Source organism: Drosophila biarmipes, chromosome 3L (assembly GCF_025231255.1).
Source record: "Drosophila biarmipes strain raj3 chromosome 3L, RU_DBia_V1.1, whole genome shotgun sequence".
Taxonomy (NCBI): domain Eukaryota; kingdom Metazoa; phylum Arthropoda; class Insecta; order Diptera; family Drosophilidae; genus Drosophila; species Drosophila biarmipes.
Window position 1 is genome coordinate 12,235,801 of NC_066613.1, and position 12,975 is coordinate 12,248,775.

Genomic DNA, 12,975 nt, shown 5'->3' on the forward strand with positions numbered 1-12,975 from the left:
ATGATGTGGCGAGCGTGGAGTGGACCGCAAACTGCGACACCAGCACACCAGCAACAGCAACAGCAGCAACAATTGCCGGCCAGACCGCAGCAACACTAACAAGCGACTTTAGCCAAATTAAGTTGTCCAGTTTGCGGTGTACGCACAGCGGGCTGCAAATAACAATCTCCTGTTTACGGTGACCACAGCCAATGGCAAATGCAACTGCAACGGCAACACCAAGAACAACAATTGGAAACAACACCGAACTAACAACAGCAATCAAAACTGCAAATGCAGCGCGAGGGGATAGCAAAAAAAGACATAGAAAAATTATTGCAACGACCCAAAAAACGCATTTAACTCATATTTCTTGCCAGTCGCCAAAATCAGTTTTTGTTAGGTTTTTTTTTGGCCAAGGCACCTATGTCGATTTCATATAAATTGTCAATATTTGACACATTTACGTGGCGCAGCAAAAAATAAGAAAAAACCGATCAGGAAAACAGAAAAATATTTGTCGGCGAGTTCAGAAATTTATCAAGTGGCCAACACAAATGAGAAAGGAAAATTTAAAGGCTTAAACAAGAAAAGGCAATACCCTTTAAAACCGTAAAAGTATACAATACAGGTATTGTATAAAAATAATAATTTATTAAAACATTACATTTATCAACACTAAGATCTAAAATTTAAATTATTATGTTTAAGGGTTACTCAATTTGAAGTACTTTTAAGAGGCACTTATTTGTTGCAGAGTATCCAATTAAAAACTCCCAAAAACGAGAAAAAAAGAAATATTAACTTAATTTTACTAGCCGCACATATTTCTCGGCACATTACGAAAGCCGACACGAAGTTGTTGCTGTTGCCGCTGCACATCGACGGCGGCAACTCCGGCGGTACGGCCAAAATTATTAACTAAAAAAGCCAGAAATTGCAAAAAGATTGCCTGGAAATTGACATTTGCTCGTTAATGTGTGCCTGCTGTTGCTGGCTAGCTCCGGAGCAGCAGCAGCAACTGCAGCAGCAACACCGACAACAGCAGCAGCAGCTGACCAGGCTCGTTTGTCGGCATCGCATGCGACTGCCAATAATTTAGAGCTTTTAATAAAAATGTTGCTGCTGCAACACCGACAACGTTGCGGCTGCAATTCGGCGACTGTTCGAGATTTATATCATAATTTATTTATTAATTTCATTAAGTAAATTTCATTTGATGAATGACGTTGTCGGCCGGTCGCCTTCCTGCGGCGATTGCCGAAATGTTTATTGTTGTTACTCCAGCCACTAAAGAGGACCCATAAATAAGAAGCGCAGCTAAAGAGTGTGGGAGTAATATTGGTTATAAATATAAATTTATTTTTCTAGCAACAGTAATCATTGAAAGTCAGCTTAACTTCTTATTTATATTTGAAATCCGAAGACAGAAATAAAAGTGAGCTCATCAAACACTTATTTCAACATGTTTCCCAATCTGATGTTAATTTATCGCGCGTTGCACAACTGCAAACAGAAATTCTTTTTAATGCCTGGCCCCTTGAATAATAGCACGCCATTTGGGCCGACATCAAAAAATGATTAAAAAACCATTTAAAATTATATTCAATAATAAAACATCGAATAAATTTAGTCAAACGAAGCGAATTGTTTAACGTTTCCCCATCGTTGCGGCCAAAACATCGGCTAGGTACAATGAAGAAAAATCAAAAGCCCATAAAACTGACGACTAAAATCAATTGCGACGCTAAACTTTAATACCCATCTGGAGGGGACCTGGCCGAAAGGTAGGTGGTTTTGCCGGCTGTCTGCGAGCGGCGGAAAAGCTACCAAAATTGAAGGTTTCAGTCTCGAGCTGGCCAACCGAAATCGCAACGGCCTCTTGCCAAATTCAATGGATTTTACTTTTTGTTAAGCCAAGAAAATCGAATAAAAACTAAAAAACTACAGAGAATCGTAGCAAAGAGCTGGAAAATCGCAGGAAAAAACCAAAGCTCGATGCTGTCGTGACCAATTAGTGATCCGGCCGAGCGGTCGAAGGGGCGGCGCGGCGGAGGGGGCGTGGTCGCGCAGGCGCACGTCAGCTATGGCCCGAGTTGAAGCTATAGCATATAGCTCGAATATCGCGGCAGGGACAGGAATAAAGACAGCAAACCAAAGCTGCAATCGAGACCGAGTCCGCCGCAGAGCTCTCAGTCTGAGGCGCACTTTACATTCAAATATTTTGTGACACAAAACGCTTTTTGTGGCCGTCGCTGCACCAGCGAATTGCCTTTGCTTTTGCTTTTGCTGGGGGTCTCTGTGGGTCCCACTGCATATTTGTTTTGGCTTTTGTCTGCGGCAAATCTTTACCCATTTTTCTACTTGGGCGTGTTCGAGTGCCATGCGTTAAGATCCTATACTCTAACCGATAAGCATGGCGGTCCGGGTTCCTCAAATAAAAATTATACATATAAATTATACATTTAAAAAAAATATATATTTGTTATAAATATAGATTAGCTTATACTTTTAATCAGAAGGGTTCGAAGTTTGTTTATGTTTAAGAAACCTTTAGTTGTATGTTAAATTGCGAAAGAAAAGGCTATTCTAGATACTTTAATACTACTAGATACGAGAAAGAAAAATACACAACACAATTTTAACTTCGGTTTGGAAAGGTTTTTAGTTTTTTTTTGTCTTTGATTGCGTTTTAACATTATGAACATATTAAGAATTATGGGATATATTCATCGTGTTCTCAAGCCCCGAATTTAATTTTCTTCTATCAAACATCTGTCTTATTAAACCATTTGTCAATTAATATCAATAAAGAATTTTGTTCAAAACATTAAGCGTGCGGTGAAATTTAAGTTTGCAAATAGCATACAATACATAAATTGTATATAAATTTCCAATGAGTGAAACCCAGCGCAACGAAGCTCGTGAGTTTATTCGGGGCACGAGCAGGACCCGGAGCAGTGATGGTGCCTCCAGCAGGGAATCCTTCAACGATGAGCTCGAGGGTTTGATGGCCATCGGGCACAGGAATGATGAGAAACTGGCCATGGATCGCTTTCTGGCCATCAGGCTGGAGCGGGATAGTTTGCCAGAGGACACGCCGCTGCCCATATACTTGAAGTACCGCGAACCCAGGAAACCGAGTCCTCCAAGTGTTTGGGATACAGAGGAACCAAAACATGAGAACTAAAAATATTGTTGTATAACTTAGATATTTAGTTAGCAAAGTCGATACATGGTAAGTAAGGGCATTTGAAGAACGATGTTTGTGTCAGTTGGAAGTGTCTTTCTTAATTTAGTGTCCGTTCTTCAATTTCAGAGTCTCGCATATTAGTCAGCCTGCCAGGAGCAGCAGCAACGGCAACAGCAGCAGCAACATAAAGCGCAGCTCCCATGACTCATTTCGCCTGATGCGCGCGACATTCAGAGACAGACAGGGGGTAAAGCGGAAAAACACAACGGCCACGAACCCAAACACTCACTTGACTTGAAAATCTGCAGAGGAATAACTGACAGTGTACACAAGCAGCACTAATTGCTGTAAAATTGCCAACAGTCCGCTGAGGGAAGGGGCTTCGGGCAGACATAGAACAACAGGAGAACACAAAAATCACAGAGGCAAAACAACTGGCCGTGTGTTCAAAAAAAATCTTAACGGAATGAATGCAACAAGCGAACGAATGTGCAACGAAACAAGCAGCAGCAGCAGCAGCAACAGCAGCAACATGAAGCCGCAACAGCAACACAAGCTGCAAACAACTCAATTAACACAAACAACCAGCCGGAGAATCGCGCAAAAGCTGCCTTTGCCGTTGGGCTTTGCCCAGCCGACCACGCCCCCAGCCTCCATGGCCGCCCTTTTCGCCTGACCAAAACCCCTTTGGGCCTCATTTTCTGGACACTTTTTTGACTTCTTCCCGACGGTCCCTCGGCAATGTAAATGCAAAAACATTATTTTAAATTGAAAGCAGAGCCAAAAACAATCTTAAATAAATATAGTTTAGCTTCATCTATAACCATATTTTATTTTAAGAATTTTAATTAAGACTGAATTTACCAGTACGGGTAAAAGTAAAAAAAAAAGTAAAAAATGTAAGAACTATGATGTTGAAACACTGCTTAAAGATAGCATTCATTATTAAGAAGAAACTAAAGAATTTTTGTTGAACTTGGTCGGAGCTTAGCAAGGATCTATAAATAAATTAAATCCTAACTGAAGGAAATAGATATGCTGTAGAGCTCTGCATGGTTATTCCCCCTTTTTTCTTGAGAACTTATAGCTATTACACCACCTCAACCCAATCCAAGGAGATAACCCTCTCTGTTAAGATCCTAAGACCATTGACATTTATGATTTATGAGTTGAAACGCTTTCAGTAGATTAGCAAGCTGTCTAATTTGTTGCGTCCACATCGACAGCCACATTGTGGCAATCAAAGGAGAATGTTCCTTTCCTCGGGATCCCTTTGTGGCCGCGTCAGGAGAAGCCGCCAACGGACCGAAAAAAGCGAAGGAGTCTTGAGTGGCGATTCCTGCGGAGCGGCAAGCGGGTTAACTTAAATTGCTAATACCTGACATTGGAATGTTTTTAGCACTTCAGTTGTGTTTGGACAACAGCAACAATGGCAACTGCAACAGCAACAGCAACTGCCAGCAACAAGCGGCAATGACTTGGCCAAAAGCCATTGGCAGTTGGTGCTAAGCCGCCACAGAAATGCAGATGCGGCTGGAGGCATCCTCATGCATTTATGCAGACGTAGCTGCCGCCAGCTTGTCGTCGATTTACCTTGCCGCCACCTCCCCCCGGATACCGCTTGCCCCTCCCCTCCCCTCCGCTACGTCCCTGATCATCCCCCTGTGAGCCGACTGCTTAGCAATGCGCATATATTTGCCAAGTGTTCGAATGGCTTTGATCGACGTGGCTGCCTCGGCTCGAAGGTGTCGGCTAGCGGGGATTTCTCGGTCAGCCGAAAAAGAATAAGAAATGCCATCAGCCAGCAGGTGTTGGCTCCGTCTCTCGATGGCAAACGGAAAAAACAGCAAATCCCAGCCCCAAAAGCCATCGCCAAATTGATTTGTCAATCGCAGAAACCGCAAACCTGCGCACATTTCGTTGGCATTTGAAAGCCATTTGAATAACATTTCACCCGGCCCGAGGACTTGAGTCAGCGCTTGATATTTCCTTCTTTCCTCTTGGTTTTTTTGGGGAAAGTATCACATTTGAGCAGATGCAGGAACTGCTGGTTGAACTGGCCCACAGGCCGCAGCGATTGAAATAATTACAGCCGAGTGTTTACCCTGATTGCGTTGCCTGTGTGTTTGGCCGAAATCGATTGGAATATCAGCTTATAAAATACGGCTTAATGGGGTTTTAGCTGGGTACACAGGAAATATAGGTTGTATTTGTAGATTGTATTGGAAAAAAAAGAAAAAAATTATAATTTAAAACCTATTAAATGTGTCATACTTCATCCCCCTCTAAAGAACTCGCTTTCCCGTAACATTGTTTTTTAAGTGTGACCAGCCAAGGGGGTAAAGTAGGAATAACAGTAAAAACCATTAAATCTTCAGAAAGGTGTGGCCAAAGCTCTAAAATGTCTAGTCCAAAAGGTCTAATAATTTATTTCTTAACTTTATGATTTTAGGGAAAGCCCAATTAAACCTTCAGAAGTGGGTTTTTCCCCTTGTCAAAATATTCAAATGGGAAACCATACAAGGATAAGCAATATCGATCTGTTAATAACCAGTTGAAAATGATCTCTCCTTTTCCCGGGCAGTGTTAATGCAGCTGCAAGATGTCCGCGCCGTTGTCATCGTGGCTGTGGCAGTTGCAAGTTGCCGGTTGCCGTTGTGCCAGTGGTTGCAAGTTGTCGCCAGGTCCCTTCGCCAATTTGTTGCTGACACGGCTGACGAAGAGAAAGAAGGCTTGGCCCAGACCAGCAACAGCAGCGGCAGAAACAGCAACAGTTGGCAATGGAAGCGCATAAAAACTAATTGATTGGATGCCAAGATGTTAAGCGCATAACGGCAGCGGCGAATAGCAGTTGCAGTTGCTGTTGCTGTTGCAAGGCTGCCTGCCCCGACTGTCTCCCAGCGACTTTTATTCAATTTAAATGCGCTTGCAGCGCCAATTCCGATGCCAACTGCTGCCCCGCCCTGCGCCGGCCAATTCGCTTAAATTAATTATTTTTTATTAACTTTTCGCTCATTGATGAAATTTTTCAAATACCTCCCCGCATTCCACTTCTGCGGCCACGGCAAATTTGTCGCATGCGACTTTTACACTGGTCGTTTGGCATTTTTGCCGACTGCGGCCTGGGCCGGCATAAAGTTTGATGGCAAGTTAATAAAATGATATGGCCGTCGGGGATGTTTGGGATTTTTCGGGGAAGCCATAAAGCACTGCGAACCTTCGATTTCACTTAAGTGCCCCTCTCTATCTCGGGGCCAACGGGAGTGGTTCTGGCCCGAGTCGGGGTATGCTGCACATATACAATGCACATATCTACCAGTTAATCGCGTCAACTCGTTATCGTGTGACGTTAAATCCACTTCCCCTGCCCAGAAACGCAGGCGCGCATTTATCAAAAGTTATTGCAAATTAATTGCAATCGGGCCGGCTCAATCTGCGGCATCATCTCGAGGCGATCTGGCCAAGAGCCGTGAGCCGTCTTGGCCAGGTCTGGCGTTTTCGGGCCACGGCTGCTGCTTACCAAAATTTATTGATGCCTTATTAGCTGATAATCACAGACACACACTCGCACCGGGCCCGTCGAAGAAACGGTAAAAAAGTTTTCAACTCGCCTGGCATATTAAAGTGCATTAAGATAATTGAAATGGCCAATAAAAAATATTTTCCCTTTTCCAGGCTTTTGGCCCGTCCCCTCCATTGGTGTCAAGAACTTGTCCGAAGTGTTGAGTATCGCGCTCTGGGCGTTTTCAGTTGGGCCTTTTTGAGTTCTGGTTCTGGTTTTTGGACTCCGAATCGGAGTTGCAGTCCGGCGACCAGAGGCATCTTGGGGTCCCGGGTTCGCCGCTGAGTTATTCGTGTGCACCTCTCAATGGAGCTGTTTTTTCTCGGAACCCACTCGCACTCGGTGCTGAAACGTTTTTCAATTTCCACATTTCTCATGTCGGGGAGTTTTGATTTAGTGATTATGCCGGCCCCACCGCGCCCCCGGCCCGACCTGGTTGCATTATGTATATGAGTTATTAATAAGCTTTCTTCCGATAAGCCAAGCGGCATTCTGCAGTTTATACAATGGGCGGCCATTTGGTACCAAGTGTTTGCTTAAAATGATTTAAGGCGTTGCCCCGGCGAAACCGGGATGCGGCTGAGTCAATCCAGGACATCTGATAATTGTTTTTATGTTTTTAAGGGATTGCCAGTAAGACCAAACGAATACCACAAGTATATGATACCTATGCCCTTCAAGAATGAGGTATTCTCTGATATAAGCTACAGCCTTGTTATCTCTGTTTTTGAATGGCTGTTGCAGTCGATACGAATACCACAATTTTTTTCGCTGATAACTATATTTTAAATACAAAGTAACTATTTAGTTAAAATTCCTTTCATTGCAAGTGACACCATTTAGTTACATATACATTTCTTTTGGCTATAAAAGAAGAACACCGGCTGATAGTTTTCAGTACAAGTCAAACATGATGAGCAAAGTTATCGTTGGCTTAACTATTTTTGTCACTTTTCTCCGGTTTTCCCTTTCAAGTGGAAATTATCGAATCGTTAATGGCAACTATGCCTCCGCTAAGCAATTTCCGTACCAAATCTTTTTTGACACACTTGATCTTTCTAATCTCAGTGCTCCTATTAAATGGCAACCTACTTGCGGGGGAACAATCATCTCCAAAAGAGTTATTCTGACGGCAGCTCATTGCCTGGATAATCCAAACATGTAAGTCAAAAATAATTTTTGTTGCCTTGTAATTAAGATTTTCCTATATTCTTTCTTAGTTACGCTATTAAAATTTATTTTGGAGCAGTTAATAAATCGGATGACAAGGAAGTTGGCCAACAGCGATTAACAGTTAGAAGAGATCATTTTGTGATACATGAGAAATATATTTCGTATGTTCCTTATAAACCGGCTCTGGTGGTCAACGATGTTGCGCTGATAAAGCTCCCAATAGCGTTGCTATTTGACGACTACATAAGACCGGCCCAGTTACCTGATCCAAAAATGCAGTACGAAGGTGGTGAAGTCACTGTTTCAGGCTGGGGAGCGGAACACGGTAAGAAGTGCCTAATTTACTTATTTAAAAACTATAAAGTGTTTTTTAACAGTTTTTTCTAAGGAATATAAGCTTGGGACAAATTTGAAGTATTTTAATGCGCCCCTTTTATCTAATGGTGAATGCCAGAATCGTCATGTTCGATATTACGGTGGTATAGTATTTCCATCAACGCTTTTGTGCTTAGCGCCGGGGGAGAACATGATGTGCTCTGGAGATTCTGGTGGACCGTTAGTTATCAAGCATGAATCCAATTATGTTTTACTCGGCGTAGCCTCTTACATAATGTACACGGACATACCTTGCACACCGCATTATCCGGCCGTGTACAATAGAGTTACCTCGTATCTGAAGTGGATTCATGATAATGCTGGTAGCCACAACTTGGCTTAAAGCTGTAAAAACAATAAAAGGAAATAAAATATTCTTATTTAATAAAGAACTATATACATTTTATTGTGTGTGGCTTTGTTGTACATTTTTGGGTTCTATGTAAATTTAGTAGTCTGCATGAATGCATTCAAAAAAGTAATGAATAAGTCAATATGAAAACATGTAACAATTTTTGAGTTATCATTATTATAACTTTGAGCGAATACCTTATTTTATGAGTTTAAGAGAGTGCGTCATTGTCTAATACTCAAAAAATATACAAGGCGCCTACACTACTGTTGCTGATTTTTCTATGAAATCGTTTTTTTTTTTATCATAGACAATTGACATTTATTAATTGACATGATAATTTCGAAAATTCGAACTACTTATCGCACCTTTAAGTGGAACCATATCAAAACAATCCGAACGTTTTACTTTTCTCATGATGCTGCTCTACTGAATATTTGATAAAGTTGAATTAAAATTATATCGTTGGTGTTTTTTAAACATACAACCTTCTACGCTTAAAAATAACATTTTCTAATTAGTTCTGATTTAATTTAATTTTATCAAAATCGGACGATTATATCATATAGCTGCCATATAAACCACCGGAAAATTGGTCAGAAAATAATATGGAAAAATAAGAAATTTTAATTAGTTATGAATTTTAAATTTTGTGTTTTACAACATAAAATAAACAATAACAAATAAACAAATAACAATTTTGATTTAGTTATGAATTTTAAATTTAATTTGATCAAAATCAGAGGAACGATCGAAAAGTTGGTGGGAAAATAATATGAAACAAATTAGATCTTATTATGAAACAAATTATGTTTTTTGGCATAAATAATTTTTGTATTTTTAAGAATTTTTAATTAAATGTAGTAAAAATCGTAACACTCTAACATATAGCTCTCAAGGAAAAGATCAGAGAAATAATGAAATAATTTTTATATCCCTGAATCTGGCCACAATCCTTAAAAATTTAACATGGTGTAACTAACATTGATTATTTCTTACATCTTTTATATATGAGAACGTGTAGATTAAAAGTTAATGTTTCAGTGAGACCGCTAGTACACAAATAGGACAATTCGATTAAGGTAATTTGACTTTGTGGCTTTCGTTCATTAAGTTCATTTAAGCCCGAAAAATGTATTTGCTATTGCTGAAAATAAATATCTGCAATAGTGGTCATATCCTTTTTTTTTTGCTTCTGAAAGCATAATGAGCATTACAGGGCTTTATGGGGACTATTTAAGAAAAAGTGCAGGAATTTTTAATTTAAACTGAATTCTTTTAAAGAAAATTGCAACATTGTATATTACTGCAAAGAAATGAGTATTAAATAATCTATTTTTTGAGATAATGAAACAAAGTTGTTAGGACTGATAGCGATTAGAAAGTAAATCGAAATACGTGACAATATATTCATTTCAAGATATAACCTGGGTTAAACGCTTAAATTAAAAAAATAATTGGTTTACATTCTTTGTTTTAATTGAATGATTTTAGGCATTTGAAAGGTATAAAAGAACAAAGCAAAAGGGTTGACTTCAGTTCACGGCAATCATGCGAGGGAAACTTATAAGTATATTCTTTTTCGCTGTTCTTGGGATCAGTGTGGCTTTCGGAGCTGATGGGATCATCGATGACAACAATGCCGCTGAAAAACAATTTCCGTATCAAGTCTTTCTTCACACTATATCCAATTTTCAAATGCCTGTTAGCACGATAGAAAAATGTACGGGCACTTTAGTCTCGAAGAGGATAATCCTGTCTGCAGCTTCTTGTCTTAATTCTAAAGTGTAAGTAAATCATAATATTTTTGAGTTTGTTCAAGATTTATTTTTATTATATTACTTAGACATGCCTACCTAATTAAGTTTGGTGTCACTGAACTAAATTACTTCAAAGAACACGGACGACTTACAGTGGAGAGAAAAAGTGTTGTGATACACGAGGACTTTGATCCATATTTGCATTATAATGATATTGGTCTCATCAAACTTCCATACGATGTGGCCTTTGGCGAATACATTAAGCCAGCCAAGTTACCTTTACCAAATGAAATCCACGATGGTAGCAAAGCCATCGTCTCAGGTTGGGAATCAATCATTTCAGTTGAAGGGATTCAATCGTTTGACGGCAGACTAAAAAATTATAATGTTTCTATTTTAACGGATGTCATTTGCAATGAGTTTATTAAGCCCGTATCATCTCTGATGTGCACCACTCTACGTCAGGAGCAATTAAACCACTCAATTCCGGGTGGAACTCTAGTAGTCAGCAAAGATGATGATTTCGTACTTCTGGGCATCTCTGTTGGCTTCGAAGGGACGCACTCTGCTGAAGACAAAAATATGCCAGTAAAATTTACTAAAATTTCATCATTTCTCCGTTGGATCGCAGATAATGCTGGACCCCATAATTTGGAGTAAGAAACCGACAAATTACTGAATTTCAGATATATAAAGATAGTTTTAAGCAAGCAAAGGGAATCGAATAATAAAGTCGGTCTTAAAAGTACCTTTTTCCCCAAATGTTCGGGTATTGTTTAGGACCTTTCCACCTTGACGAGTCCCATAAATTAGCGATCGTCGGTGCCGTTGCCAACTCCATTACCCGTACCATTACCATTTCCATTACCATTTCCATTCTCTTCCTGCGGAGAAGGCTGACAGCATTTACACCAGGAAGTAAGCGACCTACAAGCGTTTGTTTGGGGCTTTCCAGGAATTTTCGAGGCGTAGCAACTGTTTGTGACATGTTTTGATTTGTGTTGTCGACGTTTACGAGCTTGTAACTCTTCGGAGCACAAAGTGAGGTCTTGGGACCCGATGGACCCGGACTCGGACCTGGAGCTAGGCCAGATCGCCGAGAGAGAGAGCCCAGAGCCCAGGATCGCCACTCAGTCGACACAGAATCGAAATGTTATCGATGACATTAATAGCGATTGGGGGGCTTTCATCAATTACAAGGCTTTGTTGGCCAGCCAGGCCAACAACAACCCAACATCCCAACAACCAAGCATCCCAGCCTCCCAGCCTCCCAGCCTCCAGAATCCAGATCCAGCTTACAGGGCAGATCGGCCTACGCAGCGAAATTGTAAATTATTACAATGCAAATGATTTCCATATTGTAAATATGATGTGAGTGCTGATAAAGCAGCGGGGCTGGCAAAGGGAACCGCCTCTGCCTGTTGGCCAAGTTTATGCAAACAAAAGTTCAACGCATTCAAAGTCAAGGCAAGACTCGTTGCAGAGCAGTTAAAGTAATTTTGCGAGTACCGTTTTGGGTTTAGACTTGGGCTTAGCATAGGGTTTGCGTTTGAGTTTGGGCTTGGGTTTCGGTTTCCTTTTGCTGCCTTGACCACCACCAACGTCGCCGGCAATCAAGTCAACTCCGCGCCGAACTGTATTAACTCTTGTCTCCTCTGGCCCGACCTGGCCAACTGTTGCTGCTTTGCCAAGTTGTGCCGTCTGCTGTCAGTTGGCATCTTCCTGTTTGCACAAAACGTCACGTTCGAGTCACGTTTCCAACTGCCATCAATGGGGTGCCCAGTGAACAGTGCCGGCGAGCAGTGCCCGGGCACTTAGTCTCGCCCATGGCCGCAGTTGATGTTTCCCACAAACTTAAGCCGCGTTCGCCATTCGCCGTTTGCCGTTCGCCGCTTTCGGTTTTCAGCTCAGCATTCGGGGACCTCTGGAGCTTTTGCTGGGCGCTGGCGTAACGCAACAATTTCGCAATCACCTGACAATGTGACAGGTAATAGTCGTGTCCAGCATGCTGGACATTTGCATACTCATAGGCACGGGCAAGAACTGTGAAGTAATTTCGATGCCAGGCGAGCATCGCCCGATGGTCACCTCAGGTCTGGCTCTGGAGCATACTGTGATAAGTAATTGCATTGCGTTTTGTGCAGAGAGAAAATGGGTTGATGTGGTATTCCATTCTAAGTAGCTCTTGGAACAGCTTACCCTGGTTTACTCAAAGCTTTGAGGAATAATGTGTAATAATATGTCATAAATATATATACCTAAATAACAGAATAAACATTAGTTTAACAAAGTTTTAGCCAGTGGAGAATTGTGGAAAAAATGTTTGAAGAATGATTTTTAATTTGAATATATTTCGATATTTGGTTATATTTTTTTTGCACGAATATATACCTCCGATTGCTAAGCTATTTGAGAGGTATTTTTCCCAGTGCAGTCGAGAATTTGTTTCGCACAATTTGGGCCATTGCCAGCCAGAGCCGAGAAGCCCCAGAAAAGCCGAAGAAACCCAGGCCAAGCGAGGAGAATCCATTCATGAAACGGGCACCCGCCTTAAAGTCGCAGTCGGAACCGTACCGACTCA

At 41.2% G+C, this 12,975-nt stretch overlaps 2 protein-coding genes and 1 long non-coding RNA gene across 4 annotated transcripts; all 3 read left to right on the plus strand.

Moving 5' to 3' along the window:
* Positions 1-595: 595 nt before the first annotated feature.
* On the plus strand, positions 596-10,619 carry LOC127010875 (uncharacterized). The gene is made up of 3 exons (XR_007763723.1): positions 596-610; positions 10,129-10,421; positions 10,481-10,619. It is a non-coding gene; the product is annotated as an uncharacterized LOC127010875 (long non-coding RNA).
* On the plus strand, positions 2,790-4,000 carry LOC108028227 (uncharacterized). Of its 2 annotated transcripts, none has more exons than XM_050886279.1 (2): positions 2,790-3,217; positions 3,279-4,000. In XM_050886279.1, exon 1 carries the CDS (start codon positions 2,876-2,878, stop codon positions 3,167-3,169), a length of 294 nt encoding a protein of 97 aa, XP_050742236.1. In that variant the 5' UTR covers positions 2,790-2,875; the 3' UTR covers positions 3,170-3,217; positions 3,279-4,000. The 2 variants fall into 2 exon arrangements, with proteins under 2 accessions (XP_050742236.1, XP_016955382.1); XM_017099893.3 differs by having other exon boundaries at positions 2,792-3,217; positions 3,299-4,000.
* LOC127010874 (chymotrypsin-like) lies at positions 7,639-8,688 on the plus strand. The gene is made up of 3 exons (XM_050886278.1): positions 7,639-7,895; positions 7,955-8,232; positions 8,285-8,688. Exons 1-3 carry the CDS (start codon positions 7,645-7,647, stop codon positions 8,623-8,625), a joined length of 870 nt encoding a protein of 289 aa, XP_050742235.1. The 5' UTR covers positions 7,639-7,644; the 3' UTR covers positions 8,626-8,688.
* Positions 10,620-12,975: the final 2,356 nt, after the last annotated feature.